Here is a 23,441-nt window from a genome sequence, read left to right as displayed (position 1 = left end):
CAAATAGGAATGGCTAAGTAAGCATTGAAAGTCAGCTTTATACTTACCACTTCCAATGCAAAGTTATCAGCACAGTTAATTTTCACTTTAAAACTCTAGGCAAGTGGTAGAGAGCATTTTGAATGCAGGATGATCAGGACTGTATCGATTCACCCTTGGAATAGTAGTTTGAAAAATTAGGAAGTTATGCAAGATATCCTGTGAATTAATCTCTTTCAAAGAAAAATGAATGTTCCTCTAACGAGTCATAACTGTCAGGCACAGTGGTACACACCTTAATCCTAGCACTCAGGAGGCAGAAGCAGATGGATCTCTGAGTTCAAGGCCTAGGACAACCAGGGATTCAGAGAGAAACACTGTCTTAAAAAACTAAGCTGTGGGGCAGTCTCTGGGTGACCTTTCCTTCAGTTCCTGCTCCACTCTTTGTCCCTGTATTTCCTCCCTTGAGTATTTTGTTCCCCCTTCTAAGGTCAGAAGCATCCATACTTTGGTCTTCCTTCTTCTTGAGCTTCATGTGGCCGGTGAATTATTTCTTGGGTATTCTGAGCTTTTGGGCTTCATTTGCCTAAGAATTTCAGGGGATCCATCCCATATGCATCCCAAGCCCAGTCACTATTGCTGATGCTAAGAAGTGCTTTCTGACAGGAGCCTGATATGGTTGTCTCCTAAGGGGCTCTGCCATAGCCTTAGTGATACAGAGGAGGATGCTTGCAGCTAATCATCAGACTGAGCACTGGGACCACAATGGAGGAATTAGAGAAAGGATTGAAAGAGCTGAAGGGATTTGCAACCCCATAGGAACAACAACAATATCAACCAACCAGACCCCCTCACCCCCTGAGCTCCTAGAGACTAAACCACCAACCAGTGTGTACACATGGAGGGACCTATGGCTCCAGCCACATATGTAGCAGAGGATAGCATTGTCTGACATCAATAGGAGGAGAGGCTCTTGGTCTTGTGAAGGCTCATTTCCCCAGTGTAGGGGAATGCCAGGGCAGGGAGGTGGACATGGATGGGTAGGAGTGAGAGCATCTTCATAGAAGCAGGGGGCGGGGAGGAGGAAAAGGGGAGGGAAATAATGGATGCTTAAGGGTAGAATGTAAGGAACTCTTCTGAGCCAATAGGCTGACTCAGTTGGACCATTGTCTTTTCCACTGATAAATCTAAATCCACTTTTAGGATTTGTTAAAAAAAAAAAAAGTAAGGTTAAATAGTAGACAATATTAAAAAACCCATTTGATTGCATTAAACTAGGACTAATCTCTAGAAAACTGTAAAATGTAGAAATCTGTGATTTTAGGGAACATCAAAGATGATTAGAAGTTGTAGATCATTGCAGTTTTAGTTCATGTGCAGCTGAGGCAGGCTGTGCTCAGATCATATCACTCTTTGGATGTTTCATACGATTTGACATATTAAATTTCCATGATAAATTTTATTCAATAAATGCTTTTGATAACTGGTATGATTTTGTGAATATTTAGGGAAGTTGAAGTTCATAGACATAAAATTATATGTAAGTATAAAAGCATTTGAAAATGATTTCTCGGAGGCTGGAGAGCTGGCTCAGCGGTTAAGGGCACTGACTGCTCTTCCAGAGGTCCCGAGTTCAAATCCCAGCAACAACATGATGGCTCACAACCATCTGTAATGAGATCCGATGCCCTCTCCCGGTATCTGAAGAGAGCAACAGTGTACTCACATTACATAAAAATAAATAAATCTTAAAAAAAAGAAAAAATGGGTTTCTCACTTAGCTTCCTTCCCTATTGCCTCAGGACACAAGTGTTTATTTTCTGTGGTATATAGTAACTGTCTTGTATAACTAGGTTTACATGAGAGAAACATAATATAAGTTGTATTCATTTTCTATGTTAAATATAAAGATCATTACTCCATCTGAGAATGGGAGTAAGTCTGGGTGTGGTAGTGTGTCCCATAATCTCAACAGTTAGGAGGAGAGAGCAGGATTATTTTGACTTCCATGCTAGTCTGGGCTACACAGTAAGACCTTGTCTCAAAAAGCAAACAAAAGGATTGAACTGTTATATATTAGAAGTCTTAAATGTATAAGTAACATACATGTCTAGATTGAAGCAAACATGGATAGGAACAAAGATGTTCTTTGAAGCATTGCATGTATGAATTGGAAACCATGTAAATACCCTGTAGTGAGGAATTCATCAGGTAAACTATGAGGTAGAGATATGTGGCCATTAAATGTTTTATTGATAAGTAATATAGAAGTATACTAATAATGCATTAATACTAAATAGCATAGTGTGAGCACATTTTAACCCCCCAGAGGTACTTGTGTTTAGAACGTGGGTCTGAGAAAATATAAAGATATTACCTAGTATTCCTGAACAGTAAGATAAGTGTAACTTAAGATTTCTGTGTGTATTTTATACAAGCAACAACCTCTTTTTTCATTTTTATTTACATGTGTGCTCCTACTTGTTTGTATGTGAACTGTGTGTGGGCAGTACTTGCAGGGTTCAGAAGGGGGTCTTACATCCCCTGGAACTGTAGTTACAGGCAGATGAGAGCTACTTGATGTAGGGGGCGGAGGATTGAACCTACACCTCTGCAAGAGCAGCTAATGCTCTTAAGCACTTGGCCCACTTCTTACTTTCTTATAGCCTCATTTTTAATTCCCTGCTTTTAGTGTGCCTTCCCTGTTCTGAGAAGGGCTCCACTAATCTGGAGTGACCTATCACGGGGAAAGGGGAAGAATGTGGCTATGGTTGGAATATTTTGAAGGTGAACATTTCGGGCATAATTCCATCTCTGCATGAGCAGACGATAACCCTTTTGTGGCTATTGTGCATGTCATTAAGTTTACTTTTTTGTCCTTTATATGTCCAAATGCAATGCTTCCCCTAAACTGAAATAGTCAGCTCAAATACAGATGAAAATCATACAGACTGTTGAGACGCTTATGTCTTACAGAAACACGGTGTGGAAACCAAGCCTCCCTCCCCCTCCCCATGCTGAGTTTGTTATTGTTTCCTGACTTGATCTGGATGTGTCACCAGGTGACCTACTGTTTGTTCCTTGTCAGCCAGACCTTCTGGGTGACTTCTTGCAGAGACCCTACTTCCTGTATGCCTGACATGCAGTATCAAACATTCCACGGGAGCTAATATTCTTTTTGTAATGTGTTCTTTCTAGAGACAAAGACCTGAAGTAGCCTCTCCAGTTTAAAGATGGAAAACAGTACCACCACCATTTCTCGGGAGGAGCTTGAAGAGCTTCAAGAAGCATTTAATAAGATAGGTAAGGTTGAGGACGTTGTGGCCTCCGCTTCTGCTTGCTGCCAGGCTACAGGGACAGGGCAGCGTCCTTGTCTTCCTGTGGCTCAGCTCGCCTCAAGGCATTCCCTTTCTTTTTCTATGCAGGTTTCACCTAATTTTTTCTCAAAGATAAGCTAAAGACGAGCTTGCCTTTCTAGGGGAATTGGACTTTAGAGGATAACCCAGGTTAATGAATGACCGTGACTGAACGCACTTTGCATGGTATGCTCACCACAGAAAAGGAAATACAGAAAGGCTTCCCTGTGTGTAAACTGAGCTCCACCTCCTGCCTTAGTCACCAACAGAAACACTTACTCAATACAGAACACTTAAAAATGTAGTTTTGTTTTTAACGGCTATATGTCTCCTTTTCCCTCCTATATATAATTAAAAAAAAAAAATCTTACTATTGTTTTCAAAGACCGAGTTTCTCCTTTCCCCCCTTCATTCTCTAAAATCATCCTATGTTTCAATTTGACTGTATCGGCCTAGCAGCTCTATTCTTCTCTTCTAAAACAGTTTCCTTACTTTTTGTCAAATCGGTTTGACACTTTCCTGTTTAAGAACTTTGGTAAACGAGGAGAACACGGACACTGTCCCTCTGTCCCTCCCTCCCTCCTTCCCTTGCTTTAGTTTATAAATGCTTGCAGTGGAAAGTGAACTCTGGAAGCTGAGCTCCGCACAGACACTAAGCCCCCGGCTCACCCTCAGCAGAGTTCGTGGGTCATAATCTGCTGCTTGGAAAACAAAAGGTGATGGAGCAGGGGTGTGACCTCGGGTGGTCTCACTCTTGGGCATCTCAGCAGCCTCCTGAGCAATGACTAAAACTGTAGGGCTAACCTTAGAGTGTGATGATGATAATGATAATTATTATTATCATTAATCATTATTGGTTTGAAAGTATAGCTTCTCTTGTCTTTTAGAAGTGATCCACGAATCATCAGGCTGTAAATACGTACTTATAAAACTCTCCGAGCCTTCCTCTTCTGCCTGGACAGGGGAGTGGAAGTGTTCCCATTTGTCACTGGAATGTCACGCAGATAGGGCATGATTGGCAGAAAGCCATTAGCAATAAATGTTGCAGAATATTGTCTGCAGTGCTCGGCGTTTTTTCCAAGCCAAGAATCGGGCAGTTATTGAAATGTCCACTCTTATTTTAGGCGCTCAGAACCAGGTAATAAAAGTGGTTCTGCCAGCTCGGTGGTGTAGTCACTATACAGACCCCTCCTGGGTCTCAAGTAAAATGGGTTAGTAATCTGTTTTCTTTGTCGAGCGTGTCAACTTTAATCTTTCTGACTCATGGAAACATGATCTTGCTATATTTAATTAATGGTATTTTGAACAGACAGTCCACTGATGGAATAATTTTGACAGCAAGATCATTTGCTCTGTGAGCGAGCCACGAACACCGGCAGAGCGTGGACGTGCTGACTTTTTACAAGAGAAATGGAGTCTTGAGCTCAGGAAGTACAAACAACTCTTCCAAAGGCAGAACACACCCATGCAGCCTCCCTGAAGGGGGTATTTTTATACTTCTTTATTTATTAGTTATATTTAAGTACACTATAGCAGTCTTCAGACACACCAGAAGAGGGCATCCGATTCCTTTACAGATGGTTGTGAGCCACCATGTGGTTGCTGAGATTTGAACTCAGGACCTCTGGAAGAGCAGTCAGTGCCCTTAACTACTGAGCCACCTCTCCAGCCCTGGATGGGGGTATTTTGAGGTGACCTGAAAAAGGTGGGCACTTAAAAATATGTCTGCCCTGTTTTCTTTTTAAAACCGAGTTAAGACACCCCAGAGCATTTTGCTCATGTTGAGTGTCCTGTTGAGTGGGAGCAAGTCCATTCACTTACTGGGACCACCATCCTTTCCCACTAGTCTCTTTCATCTTGCCACACTAGAGCTCCACATCTGTTAAACAGTTGCTCCCAGGGCTCTCTCCCCCAGCCCCTGGAAACCACCATTGTGCTATCTGACTGGATCTTCCTCTTGTAGGTCCTTTGCACAGATAGAATCATCCAGTAGCTGTGGTTTTGTGACTACTTTGTCAGTTAGTGTGTCACTCCTACCCTCCTTACAGAGCCCGGATAGTATTCTCTTGTGTGTGCAGCAGCAGCACTTTGCTTGCCTTCTGGCTTCCTGGTTGTTTTGGATCACGCTGTTGAGAACACGGGTGCACAAATAACTGTTTAGAACCCCAGATGTGCTCCAGATGTGGACTTAGAAGGTCCTGTTGCACCCACATTTGATTTCTGGGGTACAGTTGACTCCTTTTCACTGTGGCGGTGCCCCTTCCTATCTCCACCAACATGGTACAATTGTTCTCATTTTTGCCCATCCTTACCACTGCCTGCTCTGTCACGTTGTTTGCTTTGTAACAGCCACCCTTATAGGTTGCAAGTGGAATCCTGTTGCAGTTTTGTAACTCCCAAATGAGTACAGAGGTTGAGCAAATTTCTTACGGTGACTGGTATGCTTTCTCTAAAGAAGTGTTTATTCAAGCTCTTTGCCTGTCTCAAGATGTTTCACCTGTGTCTCTGTCTAGTGATTTCAGTCTGGGGTCGGACTGAAATCCTTCCTTCCTTCCTTCCTTCCTTCCTTCCTTCCTTCCTTCCTTCCTTCCTTTCTTTCCTCTTCCCTTTTTCTCTCTTGCTCCTTCCTTCCATCCTTCCCTCTCTACCCTTCTCCCTCCCTCCCCTTCTCCCTCCATTCCTCTCTTCCTTCCTTCTCCTGCTTGGTTTGTAATCCTTTTTGGGGTCACTGATCATTTTCTTTACTAGTAAACTTAGGAGATCTCCACAGCCATCAGTGTATATGTTTACCTCTGGGACCTGTATTCCATATCTGTTTGTCGGCTTTTGTACCAGCACCCATTTTGGTTACTATGACTCTGTAGTGTAGTTTGAGGTAAGATACTGTAAGGCCTCCAGCACTGCTCCTTCTGTTTAGGATTGATTTGGGTATTAAGAGTGTTTTGGATGGGGAGATGGGGGAACTGGGAAGGGAGATAACATTGGAAATGTGAATACATAAAATATCCAATAAAATTTTTTTTTAAAAAGAGTGTTTTGTGGTTCCATATGAGTTTGGTCTCAGTCTCTCCTCCTCTCCCTCTCCCTCTGCCCTATTAGTATTAGGGATTCCTGGCTTACTGTGTTGGGCTCTACAGAGTCCTTTCTAGTGCTCCTTTGTTATTCGAGGCTCTTTCTGTGCTCTGCCCTCCCCCATCCCTTCTCTCTCATTTGTTACTGCTGTTTTTTTCCAGACAGGGTTTCTCTGTGTAGCCCTGGCTGTCCTGTAACTCACTCTGTAGACCGGGCTGGTGGTAGTGAACCTGGAGCCACCTGCCTCCTCTCCACCTCCGCCTCTGGGATTAAAGGCATACACCTAGGCTCCTCTTTTTTCTCTTTGCACAGAATCCCTTCAAGCATTTTCTGCACTGCTGTCTTAGTTTGCGCTTGTCTCAAAAGGTCCTTATTTCTGCATCAGTTTCCATTGATAGCTGTGCAGGAGACAGCTTCCTTAGTCAGCAGTGATTTACTTTACAGACTTGAAATATGACATTTTATGCTTACTGGCTTTTAGGGTACAGTAAGATAGCTCGTGTTATCTGATGTGTTTTTTTTATAGATGAGTTGCTAGTTTTTCCTTACAGATTTCAATATTATATTTTTAATAAAATCTTGGCTGAAATATATTAAGGAGACATTTTTCTATTGTCATGTTTATTTGGGGTTCTCAGTGTCTCTTGTGATTGGATGTCCATTTCTTTCTATAGACTAGTTACAGTTTTGTTGATAGATTCTTTAATTTTTATCTGAGATCCTACTTGATGGATTATTATGTTTACTCGTTTGATCTTACCTTAGAGTTCCTTAGCATATGGTTATCCTCTCTCCCTCTTTGCATTTGTTAATGTGTGACTGTAGCACTCTATCAACCTAATTGTCTGTCCCTGGTTTTCTTTCTTCTGCATGGTTGGGCCCATTGACAATGGGTGCTTTTCACTGCATATTTATTTGGTTCATAAAGTTTTCAATCTCCAGAATTTCTGTTCATTTAGTGCCCCACCCCATCCCTTAATACTTTTGCTGATTTTCTTTTCTTTGTTGCTTTTTTGTATATCCCGGTGCTTTACTGACTTGGCCCTCAGTGTTGCTGGGGGTTTCTTTATGTTCTGGATTGATTTCCTTTCTTTTTTCCTTCCTTCCTTTCTTTCTTTCCCCTTCCCTTTCTCTCTCTCTCCGTCCTTCCTTCCATCCTTTCCTCTCTCCCCTCCTCCCTCCATCCCTCTTTTCCTTCCTTCCCCTGCGTGGTTTGTAATCCTATTTGGGGTCACTGATCATTTTCTTTACTAGTAAACTTAGGAGATCTTCATTCAGCACCTTTAAATTTGGTAGCTGGGGAGTTCGGATCTTTCCGAGACACCATGTTACCTTGCCTTGTTTTGTTGTTGTTTCTTTGTTGCTGTGGTGTTATCGGTTGGGTTGGATATCTCTTCTCCTTTGTATTTGGGGAGATTCTTACTGAGCATTCTACTCCTGAGGGTTCCTGAGGGCTCTTGATGGCACTCTAGTATCAGCCAGAGGAAACGAAGTGCTTCAACAACAAAAACTACACCAAGCAATACGACAGACCGAAATGCAGTTAGAGCTCACTAGGGCATCAGTAAGAAACAAGATAGAAAATGGCACAACTAATGTGGAGTGCTGCATGAACATAATGTATTACTTAAATGTGAAAATAGTAAGTTGTCTGGGTTTGGTGTCTGTATATGGGATGGATCCCCAGGTGGGACAGTCTCTGGATGGTCTTTCCTTCAGTTTCTGCTCCACACTTTGTCCCTGTGTTTCCTCCTGTGAGTATTTTGTTTCCCTTCTAAGAAGGACTGAAGCATCCACATTGACCTTCTTCTTGAGCTTCATGTGGTCTATGAATTGTATCTTGGGTATTCCAAGCTTTTGGGCTAATATCCACTTATCAGTGAGTGCATACCATCAGATGCCATGAAGTGCATGTTAACATGAGCCTGATATAGCTGTCTACTGAGAGGCTCTGCCACAGCCTGACAAATACAGAGGTGGATGCTCAACCATTGGACTGAGAACTGGGCCCCCAGTGGAGGAGTTAGAGAAAGGACTGAAGGAGCTCAAGGAGTTTGCAACCAAGCAGAACTGTTTTGTGTTGTCTTTGTTCTGACTCCAAAAGAGTTCCCAGTCTCTAGGGAACCCTGCCACCTGTCCAAGGCATCTTAGTGATAGACAACATGAAAGCATTTAGAAGTGTATTTCCAAAAGTCCCAATGTATGGGTAAAATTTCTTTAACATACAATCCCAAAATATTATCAAACATGGTTAAGCATGTACAACAGTATGAGAAATACATATAAGCAATAAGTTATCAACAAGTTAACCACCACCAGAGAAAAATGAGTACATGTGTTTTATATGCAGCAGGGAGATGTTATGTAAGGAATGTGGCTCCAGAGACCCTCCTTCTTCTGCCTCCAGAGTGCTGGGACTAAAGATGTGCACTATTATAAAATAATAACTAAAAATTACTTTTTTAGATTTACTTAATTTATTTTATGTATGTGAATGTTTTGCCTGCATGTATGTGTAAGCACCAGATGCATGGCTGGCGTCCCTGAAGATCAGAAGAGGGCATTGGATCTCCTAGAACTGGAGTTACAGATAATTGTAAGCTACCACATGAGTGCTGGGAATTGAATCCCAGTTCTCTGCAAGAGCAACAAATGTGCCTAACCACTGAGCTATCTTTTTAGCTCCCATTTTATAAATTTTATCAGCAGAAAGTCTGGGAGGTTATTCCCTCTTGACCCTTGCTGACATTTTTCTTTTATATCTCTGGTACCGCCCCTCCCCCAGGCTTATTTCTCTGAAACAGATTTCTTTCAGAGTTCTGTCCATACTAGACACTTAAAATACATACGTGAACTCTAAATCTATGACATAAACTCTATTTAAGCACGAGTGCTTTGATTAAGTGTATTGTACGGTGTGATTATTTTAATGAGACGTCTCCATGGTCTCTGTCATTTGAATACTTGGTACGCGGTTGGTAACACTGTTTGGGAAGGTTTAGGAGGTATGGGCTTGCTAGATGACTGAGGGTGGGCTTTGAGAGGTTAATGAATCAGGTCATTTTTAGTTCACTTTCTCCTTCATGCTGTGGTTCAGTATGTGAGCCCTAGGCCTCTTCCTCCTGCCCTAATGGACTCCTAACCCTCTGGACTCATCAGCCCAGATAAGCTCCTTGTTCTGTTAGCTGTCTTGTTATGGTGTTTATCATAGCAATGGAGAAGTAGCTAATGTCCACACATCCTGTATCATTCAGAAACAAGAATAAAACACTGTTTCTCCACCTTCCTAACACTGGGACCCTTCAGTGCAGTTCCTCATGGTGTGGTGACCCCAACCATGAGATTATTTTTGTTTCTACTTCATAATTGTAACTTGGCTACTGTTACGAATCATAATGTAGATATCTGTATTTTCTGATGGTCTCAGGTACTCCCTATGAAAGGGTTATTCAAACCCCAAAGTGGTTGAGACCCACAGGTTGACAACTGCCAGAGTAGTAGCTCCTCCCTCCCACTATGAAACAAACCTTTAGGGTTCTGCCTTTCCTTCATCTGACAGTTTACCATGTATCTTTGCAGACATTGACAACAGTGGCTATGTTAGTGACTATGAACTTCAGGACCTATTTAAGGAGGCAAGCCTGCCTCTTCCTGGGTACAAGGTTCGTGAGATTGTGGAGAAAATTTTAGTAGTTGCTGACAACAACAAAGATGGTAAAATCAGTTTTGAGGAGTTTGTGTCGGTGAGTAATACTTTCCTAGTTATCAATCATTTTGTCTCAAGTAGGATTTCAACAATGCCTTTGTTAGGTTTGATACAACCTGGCTGCAGAGGCCAGACAAAAACACTGCTTTCAAAATGATGATGACGTTAATAACTAATCTTATTGTGGAAATAATTTCCACAAACTATACAACAAAGGAGAATATTGAATGGAAGTCAAGTTCAGATAATAATCATGCAGGCCCTAGAATAACTGTATTAAGTTGAATATTGTTGATCATTAGTAGAATGAATAAGTAAGATGTAAAGTTTTTAGTTTGTATTCTTTATCTACTAAATAAATATTTGAGCTCTGGGCGTTGTGACTGATGTGACGAGCAGAAAGAACTGTGGTCCTTGCTTTTGTGGCATGTCCATATGGCAGGGAGGGCAGAGTCACACCAGCAGACGGAAGTGCCAGCCATGGTAGGACAAACAGCTCAGGCCCCATGAGCATTTAGGATGCTTGGAGCTGAGCTGGAAGGGGAGGATGGAGGACCCAGGGGCTCAGGGAAGTCGCCTTCATCTGTGAAGATGTGAAGTGAAGACGTCTGGAGAAAGAAGTTAAATAGGAAGTGGGGTCAGGCAAATAATGTGGGAAGCAATTAAACGTGCCTTTGTATCCCTGAGTCCTGTAGCACTGGAGATGCTAGATCTCTCAATCAATCAATCAATCAATCAATCAACCAATTCATCAGAAAGACGATTAGTAAGGGAGGAACTGAGGGGTGAGAAATCTAGCTGGAGAAGTAAGCAGGAATCAGGTTTGGTGGGGCCGTGTAGGGTTTTTTCTTTTATCCTGACTTCCAGGAGGTCACTTACGTCGGAAGAGGTGATGTGATTAGATCATAAAAGAGTCATCACTGCTGCTACATGTGCAGATTATTATTTCATTTAGCCTTGCTGCTCTCTGTAGAGCTCAGGGAATGACTGGGAGATGAGTTTCGGTTAAGCCTCTAGATATTCCTACAAACACGACTTACTTACTTGAACATCTGTTTATCCTGGAGGTGTTCAGGCAGCTGTTTGCCTTCACTGAAGTATCTTACTCATTGTTATGCAGTGATTTCATGGGCTATAGTATTAGTATTAAGTAATATAGTATAGTATTAAAGACTTTGGCTATAGAATAATATTTTCAGTGGCTTCAGTTTCAGCTCAGCTGTAACATAATGTTGGGTTGCAAACAGTAGTCCATTTTGTGTGATTAGCAAGATGGCAGAGTTGTCTGTTTATACAAGTGTTGAGTATGAGAGCACCCGTCTCCTGCTTACGTCTGTTATTCCAGATAAATGCAAACATTGGCTATCCTTCATGTCACTAGAATGTCTCAGTTTTAACTTATATTCCATTCCAGCTGATGCAAGAATTAAAAAGCAAAGATATCAGCAAGACATTCCGAAAAATAATTAACAAAAGAGAAGGGATCACTGCTATTGGGGGGACGTCATCCATCTCCAGCGAGGGCACCCAGCATTCTTATTCAGGTATCGGCTCTCCGGATCTGGCCTGTCGATCATTGATATGTTTAGAAAATGCCATCCAGTTTAAGCTGCTTTTCTAACTTGTACCATTATTTTATATACAGTGGAGGGGAGAAAAGCTGCAGACTTAATTATACTGTGATATAAAAATGCTGCCAGTGTGATGCCAGCGTTACCGAGCGCTTGTGCTCACGGTCCTACTGTGTGTCAAAACCAAAGCCATCGAGGACAGATGCTGTTTGTGTTTCCATACTGGGCGGGTTCCATTATGATGTCTGGAGAATTTGTAAAGGATTTTGGACAGCGATCTCTGAGGATTGAATCTAGGGCCTTGGGCACACTTGGGGTACCCTAGCTGTACTCCAGCCTTGGACACCACTTTTTGAGTGACTTTCTCATCATGGTGACACACTTGACTTGTAGAGCTGATCTGAGAAAAGGGAAATTTTTGCTTATTGTAAGGATCTTTTCCCTTCTATTTTCCACGAATGGGGATACTTGATTTGGTTTTGATCAGGCCACCAAGTGTCACCTGATGTGCCTGGTCTGATTGGATCCCTGGGTCATTCCCTCACTTTGAAACCCAAAATAACATTAACTCTCTTAAAAGGCTTGTGCCTGTTAAGAACCTCCTCCAGAAGCACATAGACTCATGCACACGCACATGTGTGTTTATTATCCTTTACACACGTTCACTGTATTCAGTACTGGGCTTCATTGTGGTCATTTTATACACATCTGTAATGTAGGTGGACCTCTCCCGCCCCGACTGGCCACCTTCTTCCCAGCCCTAACCCAATACTTCTTTTATAAGCCCCCATCACAGCAGTTTTAAATCTTCCTAGGTGATAGAGTTTATTTCTATTGATTTTTTTCTTACCTTTTCCTTTGATTTAAACAACCTATATGTAGATGTTGTATAATTGGCCTCTTGTGATATGTTTCTAACTCAGTGATTTTAGTAGCTGTTTACATCTGGAAACATGTTAACATCAAACCAAATGCATTTTATACTAATGTAAGATGCACACCTTCCTTCTCGCCTACCACGCAGTGAATCTCCTTTCTCCATCCCCGAAGTCCTTGATCGAATCTCAGTAGTGTTCAATAGTGTTGCTCACTAGCACTTAATGGAAATGAACAAGTATGTTCTTGTCAGTGTGATAAATGATGTGAATGAAGTTTGCCTACTGAGGCTTTTCTGTTTTCAGAGGAAGAAAAAGTGGCTTTTGTTAACTGGATAAACAAAGCTCTAGAGAATGACGCAGACTGTAGCCATCTTCTACCCATGAACCCCAACGATGGCAGCCTTTTCAAATCGCTTGCAGATGGCATCCTTCTTTGGTGAGCTGAACACAGGAGCTGTGTGCTCTGACTGACCCAGTGACAGGTGTTCCCTGGACACTGCAACCTGGAGGATGAGTTAGTCATGACTGTCCAGACTTAAGTGCTGTGTGCTTTTCAACATTCATTCCCCTGTGATATAATATTTTGTGGTGCCTCTTTTATCTGTTACCATGTTAATGCCATGGAGTTTCTGAATGCCTTACTGCATTGTAAAATGTTGACATGGCTTTTCTTTTCACTTCTCTTTAAGAGAGTGCTGACTGGGGTCGGAGCGTGTGGAGAACGGGCGTAGAAGGAAAACACGCCTCCATTAGACCCAACCGAAGCAGTATTTCATTCCGGCTTCGGCTCCTTTTTGTCTGTTTCATTCTACACTGTAAACTTTCTAACTCCTGTCTTTGTCATGTTTACCACAGATGTATGGTCATAACATACTTCTCTTTCAAAGAAAAACACTTCAAATTCAACTTTTTTGTTTCCCTGTGTGTGTGTTTTCCTTGCATGTATATTCCCAGCACCCATGCTTGATGCCCGGGGAGGTCAGGAGAAGGCATCAAATCCCTGCAACTACAGTTTCAGATGCTTGGGAGCCACCTTGTGGGTGCTGGGAACTGAACTCTGGTCTTCTTCAAGACCAAGAGATGCTCTTAACTAATGAGCCCTCTCTCCAGCACCAAGTCCCAGCTCACATCTTTATACAATGTGTCTTTTTTTAAATTAAAAAAAAAAATAGTACAATTACAAAATAGAAAATGTATGTCACAAATACCCATGACACCTGTTACTAACTCAGTACCTGGCATGCTGTCTTCAGGAAACAAAATCCTTAATCCTGCTTGTAAGTATAGAAAATCAGTATCTATAAAATATACCTTGGTCTCCACTTATAATTTTTATCTCTTCCCCTAACTTTTACAGAATTTCTGACTATGAGCCAAAACTACTTTCTTATTTTAGTTTCCAAAGATAACATATATTCTGATACATAGAGACAAAATCCATATTTTTCTTTTTCAAATGTCTAATTTTTTCCTTTTTTTAATTTTTCAAGACAGAGTTTCACCATGTAGCTCTGGCTGTCCCAGAACTCACTGTGTAGGTCAGGCTGGCCTTGGACTCAGAGATCTACCTGCCTCTGCCTCCCTAGTGCTGGGATTAAAGGGATGTGTCACCAGGGTCCAGCTAAAATATCTAACATTACTAGAGTTTTCAGCCAAGGGGTTTGTTCCTTTACCTTCTGAGACAACAAATTCATAGTGTGCTGACTTCCACGGGAGTCGGCTGTTTTAGAGTTTGTTTCGGGTTGATGACCGAATGCTGATGTTGACCATCTGAGGAAACAGTGAGGCTTGGCGGACACAGGCCGCAAAGGGCAGTGCTGCTTGGACAGACAGATGTCTCAGGTTTTCTAATGAAGCTTCTGCCATGAACGGAAGCTCAGTAAAATAGAAAAGCTATTGGTTTCAAAGGTAACCGGTCTGACTGCTTGCCACAGTGAATCAAAACGTTCTAGAAATGTTCAGCTAAGTGGTCCCTATCTTCCCTTCAGCAAAATGATCAACTTGTCTGAACCAGATACCATTGACGAAAGAGCCATCAATAAGAGGAAGCTCACTCCGTTCACGGTGTCGGTGAGTACCTGCCTCTGGCTGGTAACGTGTGACCGCGCTCAGAACTGTCCAGTGGTGCTGGGGCATTAAACATAAGCTCTCACTTAAAAAAAAAAAAGTGAAAACAATCTCTGTTTGGAACAGAGACCAAGCTACATTTTATCATAGAACAAATTAAGACTCTTAAGTACTTGGGATAAATTCCTTTATTAAAGATAATAGTACCAGTTTATATTACAATTGTTATTTTATTGATGACCAGTCACTGGATGCCAGTGTCTGTTCTCTCTTCTTCCTTTTCTTCCATCTCTCTGCCCCTCCCCATCCTTTCCCCTTCCTTCCATCTTCCCCTCTTCTTCCCTTTACATTGTACCCTCTGCCTCCTTTTTCTTCACCCTCCTTTTTTCACTTTCACTCAGGGCACGTGGCAGGCTAGCCCAATCAGGAGCTGCAGACTAAAGAGGGCACCACGCAGTCTGGTCACATTTCACTAGTACACAAAGTTTTATTCTCTCTGTGCTAATTTTTCCTTAGAGGATAACCAGAGTCTGAATTTATCGTCCCCGGTTTTCCCTTTTACACCTGCTAAGCAAATGAGTATTTTAAAACGTATGTGAGCTGAGCATGGTGCACGCTCTTAATCCCAGCACTCAGGAGGCAGAGACAGGTGGATCTCTGGGATATACAGAGAGACCCAGACTGAAAACCGAACAACTAAACAAGCCATGATGTGAATTATTCCCTGACTCTTTCCAGAAATTTTATGATGAGATATATACTGTGAGATCAGGGGATGTGCAATTTTTGATTTTGCTAAAATTATATTGCCTTTCTTCTCAAGCAAACTATGACCTTAGACAGTGACACAGGAGTATTTTTGAGCTTGGAAAAGGTGTTCCCCTCTATTGTCATCCTTGAGAAATGGAAAACCTGGTGCTGAGCACAGGACTTTCTCGCCCCTTCCTTGATAATAAGCCAGTGATGATACATCTGCCAAGTAGAAATACCATTGTCAAAGACCATTTCAACACAGTAGCCAGAAGATTAATTTCTCTCACATTTGGCAGTAGGCTTTTCAGTAAGTGAGTGTGAATACCAAAAATGTTTATATCTGCCTTCCCTTTTTAGAAAGAAACAGGTCATAAGTGCTTACAGCACTGACTATGGAATTACGGCATTTCCTGTGGTTTTATAAACTGTTTACAAACTGCTAGACTTTTTTTTAACACTTGTGCAGAGTACATTAAATAACATAAAATATGTTGTGATTAATTAATTCACAGTAGCTACAGAATGGAGCTGAGGGGCTAAATATCATACAGTTTAGTTTTTAGAGACATTTTTCCTATTCGATGAATAGTCCAAGCCTTTAGGATGCTTGAGAGTATTGATGGAAAATGAGAAAACAGTGGGGATTTTGAGAGAGCGTGCCATGGATGTCATCTCTGTCTTGGTAGTTTAAGATTTTAGGATCCAGAGTGAAAGATATATTCTAGAAAATTACTGTTACGATGCTGGTGCCTACTGGGGTGTGGGGTAAGGGGAGGAGAGGTCTGAGGATTGTCTGGTAACACTGAGACCAACTTCAACAACCCCCCCCACCACAAAAAGACTAATTGGTCTGTTACAGAAGACAAGATTATGGCGTACCATTTTCCACCTCATGACAGTCATGTGAGGCTGTGCTTCAGAAAGCTGAATGAGGCTAGTGGTGTGTGGAGGTTATAAAACTAAGGAAATGGACAGATCAAGAAATGAAGACTATTCTGTGATTTCGTTTTTTGCCAGAGATGGCAACTGAACACAGAGGTCGATCACTGAGCAAAATCCCCAGCCTCAAGACTCCTCTATGACCCTGAAGTGTCTAATCTAGGAAAGATGAGGGAGGCTTGGGAGAAGGCTCAGTGGCAACTCAGTTGCCTCGGAAGCATGGGGGCCTGAAGTCAGTGTCCAGAACCTCCATTTTTAAAAGCTGGTGATGAGAGCTTGTACGCCTGAGGTAGAGAAGTGGAGACAGAAAGGTCCTGGACACTCCATGGCTGCCAGCTCTGCTTGCTTGATGGGGCACCCAAGGGAGGGATGACACCTCAGGTTGTCCACTGGCCTCCATATACATGTGCCTCACAAACATGCAGGATCATACATGAACACATGTCCATAAACATGCACACACACACACACACACACACACACACACACACACACACACACACAAATGATGTGAGGGTGGCTCAGCAGGTAAGGGGCTCTTACTACCAAGTCAAATAATCTGACTTCAGTCCCCAAACCCCATATGGTAGAAGGAGAGTGTCACTTACTGCAAGTTGTCCTCTGGCCTAAACATGTGTTGTGGGACATATGGGCATATGCATACACATGCTTGTCAATTAATTGATTAATTCAATGTAAAAGAATCCATGAAGAAGATTCATGATTATAAGTAAGTTATGCTTCTGAACTATCACCAAATGAAATTAGCTATTTAAATAAGACTGCAAAAGTCAGGAGGTCAAGCCCAGTGTGGTGACAATGTCTGGAATCCCAGCACTTGTAGGTAAGGCAGGAGGAGCAAGAGTTAGGGGTCATTGTTGTACAGAATACATTTGAGGGGAGCCTCGGCTATAGGAGCCTCTTTCTCAAAATGGAGAAAAGAAAAAATATAAATATATAAATCAATATAAAACTAGCTGCAAGAAATTAAATCTGTTACTAAATGTAAAAACAAACTAACAAACCAAAAACAACACAAAAATAGTATAATTGTGGTGATTTGAATGAGAATGGCCTTCATGGGCTCATATTGAATGCTTAGTCCCCTGGTTGTGGAGCTGTTTGAAAGGATTAGAAGGGTTAGGAGGTATGGCCTTGCTAGAAGTGTGTTACTGTGGGTAGGATTTGAGGTTTCAAAAAACCAAGAAGCCCATGCCAGGCCCAGGCCCAGCTTCTCCCTGCTGCCTTCAGATGAGGATGTAACATTCTCAGCTACTGCTCCTTTCTGCTTCCCACCATGATGATAATGGACTATCCTCTGAAACCATAAGCAAACCCCAATTGAATGCTTTCTTTTATAAAGGTTGGCTTGATCAGAGTGTTTCTTCACAGAAGTAGTGCAGTAACTAAGACAGTAATGGATATATTCACATACACAAAATACACACTGATACTTAATGTTTACATATACTAAAATGTATATACACATATGTAGTTTTAACTTTATCCTACATGCAGTTATATGTACTATAACTAGGAAAAATATAAATTTCATTTGGGCATTCTTAATGGAGAAAAATTTATGCTATGCAAATCCAAATAACAAAAGTATGCTTTTAATATTATTAAATAAAGCCCAGCCCTCTAAGATCATTTTAAAAATAAACTCTTCTAGAATTAAACCTTTATGAGCAATGAGAATTTTCAAGTGGTAGGAAGTAAGGAATTTACAGTTTGAGATTGTTGTTAAAGACTGGGATATTTCATCAAATAGAGGTGACATCAGAAGCCGTCCAGGACAGTGCACACTTTTCTATGTGGTGAAAGTATTTTTGTTTTAGGTGGTCAGCTCAGTGGTATACAGAACATAGAAGAAAATGGATGAGAAATCCAAGATGAACACCATGTTTGCCTTTTTCCCTTTGTCACGCCCTTAAAAGGAAGACAGAGTGTCCTGTTTTATATACACTGAAAGACGGGGAGCAACACTTCTGTGCCAGCTCTGAGTTCCATGCCATCCTCACACCTACAGCCCCACCCCCACAACACAAACCTGTGATAGAAGGTCCGAGTCAGGGCAGCTGTCCCTGGTGAGACCTGGAAAGCACAGTGGGTTCTCTTACTCCTTAAAAATGAAGTATACCTGCGGAGAACATGCCACCATGCCTGTAGGTCAGAGGACAAGTTTTTGGTAAACAGTCTCTCTTTCCACTGTGTTCTAAGGTGGGGTCTCTTGTTTTTGCTGCTGCACTGCATATTCCAGGCTAGCTGACCTCTCAGTCAGGGATTCTGTTCCTGCACAAGCATCATGACCAAGAAGCAAGTCGGGGAGCAAAGGGTTTATTCAGCTTATACTTCTACATTGCTGTTCATAAGGAAATCAGGACTGGAACCCAAGCAGGTCAGGAAGCAGGAGCTGATGCAGAAGCCATGGAGGGATGTCACTTACTGACTTGCTTCCCCTGGCTTGCTCAGCCTGCTTTCTTATAGAATCCAGGTCTATTATCCCAGGGATGGCTCCACCCACAATGGGCTGGGCCCTCCCCCTTGATCACTAGTTTAGAAAATGCCTTACAGCTGGATCTCATGGAGACATTTCCTCAAGGGAGGCTCCTTTCTCTGTGATAACTCCAGCACGTATGTCAAGCTGACACAAAACCAGCCAGTACCCTAGCCACCAAGCTTCTGGCAGATTATCTTATCTCTGATCTTATTTTCTCCTGGGAGTGGTAGAATTAAAGATGCACAGCACCGTATCCAGCCTTTTATGTGGGTGGAGGGATCTAACTCTGGTCTCCAGCAAACGCTTTTAGCCACTGAGCCATCAACCACCCTTTTTACTTCTTGTTCTTAGATGTCTAGAAATTGTCTTATTCTCTACTAACCTTATAGAACAGTAATGTTGGCTTTATCAAGTGCAAATTACTATTTACTTGGCTACACATGACAACTCCAGTTACATGTAATACATTTTTATACCTGTATTGCACACATAAATGAAACAAAACAACAGGAACCATAATAACAACATAAACAATAAACCTCAAAATCTGATACCCTCATATTGCCACCAAAACCTGTTGATAAGGTAAAGCTGGGTTATAACTTATTGAACTAAGAGGAGATCCCTGTCTACAAAGCTGTAGTCATGTCTTGGACCTAGGAAGGTAAAGGCTGAGTCTGAGGGTTTGAGGATGGTTTAAGACTTGGGAAGGGGTGTGGCGATCCTGATTCAGTAAGGAGATGAGCACAATGTGAGGCTGTATGTAGGAGCAATGGTGGGGGGAGTAGATTCTTAGGTCATAAAAAGATCTTTTTAATGGGTCTTTTTTAAAATAAAGATTTATTTATTTCATGTATGAGTACACTGTAGCTGTCCTCAGACACACCAGAATAGGTCATCAGATCTCATTACAGATGGTTGTGAGCCACCATGTGGTTGCTGGGAATTGAACTCAGGACCTCCGGAAGAGCAGTCAGTGCTCTTAACTGCTGAGCCATCTCTCCAGCCCCTTTAATGGGTCTTTTAGGCAGTACCTACAGAAAAGATCTTGTAAATAAAAACCATATTAATGAAGACAGTGCTACAAGGTCATTGTAAAAGTAAGTTTGTTGTGATCGTTGTTACCCAGCTCTTTCCCTTTGCTGGTGTCTTCTGGAGAGTCCCAAGTATCCAAGCATTCCCTATACTCTGGAAGGAAAAGCTAGCAAACTGTTAGTGGTCAAGTCTAAATTTGCAGAGAGGCTATGTCTTTAAAATTGTATTGATTTGGCTTTGGGTATTTAAAAGCATCTGAAGCTATTAAATATTTTATAGGCTTTTGCTTACAGTATTTGCCAGGTGCTGATGGCACTTCCATATTTGAAGTGAATTAGGAAGTTATAAAGATGTTGAATGTTTGCTTGTTCTGCTGCTGCCTTGGGGAGAGCTATATAGGCAAGAAGGTTCATTGTTACCAACACAATCCCAAACCCTGACTTTAATCACTTCCTTGGAAGCCAGGAGATAGATACATGTTTACATGTAAGGCCTATTATATTGTAGCAGGAAGCCACCGAGATACTCTAAGATCGCTACAGTGTTGCTGTGGTCAGCACACGAATTACTTGTTACTGTCACCGCTACCCAGGAGAATCTCTGGAAAGCATTGAACCATATCAACCTGTGACTTATCAGATCTTTTGGCTCATCCTAAAGTCCATCTTAAGAGTCTGTGAATTTGAAAGCTGACCATGCATCCTTTTTTAAAGAAATGCTTCTGATACTTTACACAGATAAAGACTTTTTTTCCAGTAATGGTGAAATTTCTAGAGGAAAATACAAGTAGAATATGTTTTAAAAAGGAAACATATTAATAACTTCCTTCATTTGTGCTTATGCAGTGTTAGCCATGAGAATCCAAGAGGAGTGGCAAATGTGGAGACTCTTCAGAGAAAGAGATGGATCTAAGTTAATGCAGGGCATGCAGTGTGGAGAATGACAGGAAGAGGGCTTTCTTCACAGAGATGTAGGTGCACTAGTGTAGTGAGGGGAGAGAATGACAGAACCAGTTCCTGAAGCTTCCTATTGCTCCACAAAGCATTTGAGCTGCTCCTGTCCTTCCCTGCCTAGTCCACTTTTCCCCATCCATCCATTTATTCAGTAAGTATTTATTGGGTATATGCTTTATGCCTAAGTGCTTGAGGAAAGCCAACTAGCAGCTCAAAGCTTTTGCTCTTAGAGGGCTCATACTTAGCTGGTACAGGAGTTGTGGTATGGGATTCTGAAGTAGACTGTTGGGCTAGTATGAATGAGGCCCAGTGTTTAACCTGTAGTACGAACAAGCAAATAAAATTGTAACCGGAGGGATATAGCAAGAAGCAAGTATATTGCTATTGCATTGCCTTATTTGTGTGTGTGTTGGGGGGTGGGGTTGAGGATTATTTTGTCTTCTGTGTTTGCTTGTTGCTTTGGTTTCTGAGAAAATATTTCATGTCACTCAACAGGCCTTGACCTTGCTTTGTAGCCAAGGCTGACCTTGAATTCCTCTTGCCTTTAGCTCTCAGTGTTAAGACTACTGGCATGTACCGCCTTGCTTGGCTGATAATAGATAACATTTTAGAGAGGAGTAAGACTGGGGCGAGTACTGTAGTCTGCATGGTGATGCTGTTTTATGATGTAGGCTATTTGGAGAAGAATGCAGATTAGGTGTGTGAGCAGAGTTTTGAAGTGGCTGGGTAGGCTAACAAGATGTCTCAGGGGTAGAGGTGCTTGCTGCTAACCCTGACTAATTGAATTCGAAATCACACATAGTGGAAGGAGGGAACTGACTCAAAGTCAAAGGACCTGGGTGGTTTGAGCAGAGAGAATGAGAGAAGAGAACGAGGGAGGAGAGACTGAGTGACAGTGGTGACAGGAAGCATCTCAATGGTGTTAAGCCTAGCCTCAGTCTGTGTGCTGTCAGACATCTAACGGAGAGCGTTCCTGGCAACAGGTTGGGCAGAGGAAATGTGAGAATGGTCCAAGTTAGGAAACCACTGGAGAAAGACATGCTTTCAGGGGTATTTGGAGCATGCCATTGGTATAGACTGGTGACCGGATGTGGAAGGGCAGAAAAGACTCTGCTTAGGCTTCTGGTTTTGGAAGAGAGGAGCAAGATTGAAGCTTGTTCCTAACATCGGAGACAGGAAGTCAGTGAGAAGTGGTTTTAATAGGGATGGAGGAACCTGGGGAAGAACGGAAGAAAAGCTGATTGTCTTGCACATACTGGGCTTACAGTGCTTTTAGAACACAGCAAACATAGCCGGGGGTTATGGCTTGAGGTGCACACTTGCAGAAGGTGTGAGACTAAAGGAACAAATCTGAAATTCACTGCCCTGTGTTCATGACAGTTAAAACTACTGAGTTTTACCATTAGTAGTTTAGCTCTGTAAGGCTATGTTTAAAAATCTGAAAATTTTTTTTCCAATCAGTTGTTACAGATAACTTTGTGGTTAAGATTTTAGAAACATTTCCTGACTCGTGTATTTCTTTTGGCAATTCAGGAAAATCTGAACCTTGCCCTGAACTCTGCCTCCGCCATCGGTTGCACCGTGGTCAACATTGGTGCTCAGGATCTCAAGGAAGGAAAGCCTCACTTGGTCTTGGGGCTTCTCTGGCAGATCATCAAAGTTGGTCTTTTTGCAGATATTGAGATTTCCAGGAATGAAGGTGAGAACATCAGAAACATTCCACTTGAGCTGAAGAAGCCCGCGGAAGAAAAGCTTACATCTCTGTGTTTCCTCCCAGCCTTGATTGCATTGCTAAAAGAAGGGGAGGAGCTGGAGGAGCTGATGAAGCTTTCCCCTGAGGAGCTGCTGCTGCGATGGGTGAACTACCATCTGACCAACGCAGGGTGGCGCACCATCAACAACTTCAGCCAGGACATTAAGGTTTAGATTTTTGAAAAAAATTACATTGTACTTTGTTCTTCTCTCTTCTTCTCCTCTTCCTCCACCTCTTCTTCATTGTCATTGTTATTCATTATTATTTGTGGTGTGGGCATATGCTACAATATGCTCGGGGCAGCCAGAAAACAAAGTGGCGGGAATCGATTCTCTTCCGCTACCTGTGTGGGCCCTGTAGATGGAACACAGGACACCAGGCTCACGCCTCACCAAGCCATCATGCTGGCCCAGGGTTTAGATCTCAACATTTCATTTTTTTTTAAACAATGAAATAAGGGTACAGGTTGTAAGAAATAAGGGGGTTTGTCCAGGCAAGTTTTCCCAAAGTAGAGGAACGCCAAGGCACTGAGGTGGAAAGGGTGGTTGGGAGAGGCAGCACCTTCAATGATGGAGGGGGAGGGGGAGTGGGTATGGGAGAGGGGAACAGGATAACATTTGAAAAGTAAATACAGAGACTGTCCAGTAAAAAAAGAAAAAGAAAAAAAAAAAAAAAAAAGAAATAAGGGGTTCATACTTAAAATTGAATCCAAAAAAGTTGTTTGGGGATGAAAAATGCAATCTGAATTAGACTCTACCAATAATATTCACAAAATCTTTTAAAATAGTAAACCAGTTTATTGGCTTTAAAAAATAAGACTTTTTTAATTAAAAAAAATAAGATGAAGGTGGGGTGGTAGCTCTAACAGACTAAAGC

The 23,441-nt window shown here is 42.0% G+C and overlaps 1 protein-coding gene across 1 annotated transcript in view; it reads left to right on the top strand.

Moving 5' to 3' along the window:
• Positions 1-3,212: 3,212 nt before the first annotated feature.
• The window catches only part of PLS1 (plastin 1), a gene marked incomplete at both ends in the record, with an annotated part of 41,868 nt that continues 21,639 nt past the window's right edge, over positions 3,213-23,441 (top strand). The window contains 7 exons of the mRNA XM_080934822.1: positions 3,213-3,282; positions 9,987-10,150; positions 11,528-11,657; positions 12,866-12,998; positions 14,551-14,632; positions 22,346-22,511; positions 22,590-22,732. Coding sequence (XP_080790948.1) covers positions 3,213-3,282; positions 9,987-10,150; positions 11,528-11,657; positions 12,866-12,998; positions 14,551-14,632; positions 22,346-22,511; positions 22,590-22,732 — 888 coding nt within the window. The remainder of the gene's footprint in view (positions 3,283-9,986; positions 10,151-11,527; positions 11,658-12,865; positions 12,999-14,550; positions 14,633-22,345; positions 22,512-22,589; positions 22,733-23,441) is intronic.

This window comes from Micromys minutus (assembly GCF_963924665.1).
Source record: "Micromys minutus genome assembly, chromosome: 21".
In the NCBI taxonomy this organism is placed as follows: Eukaryota; Metazoa; Chordata; class Mammalia; order Rodentia; family Muridae; genus Micromys; species Micromys minutus.
The sequence above is the reverse complement of the archived record's forward strand: the minus strand, read 5'-3'. Positions and strand labels throughout refer to the sequence as shown.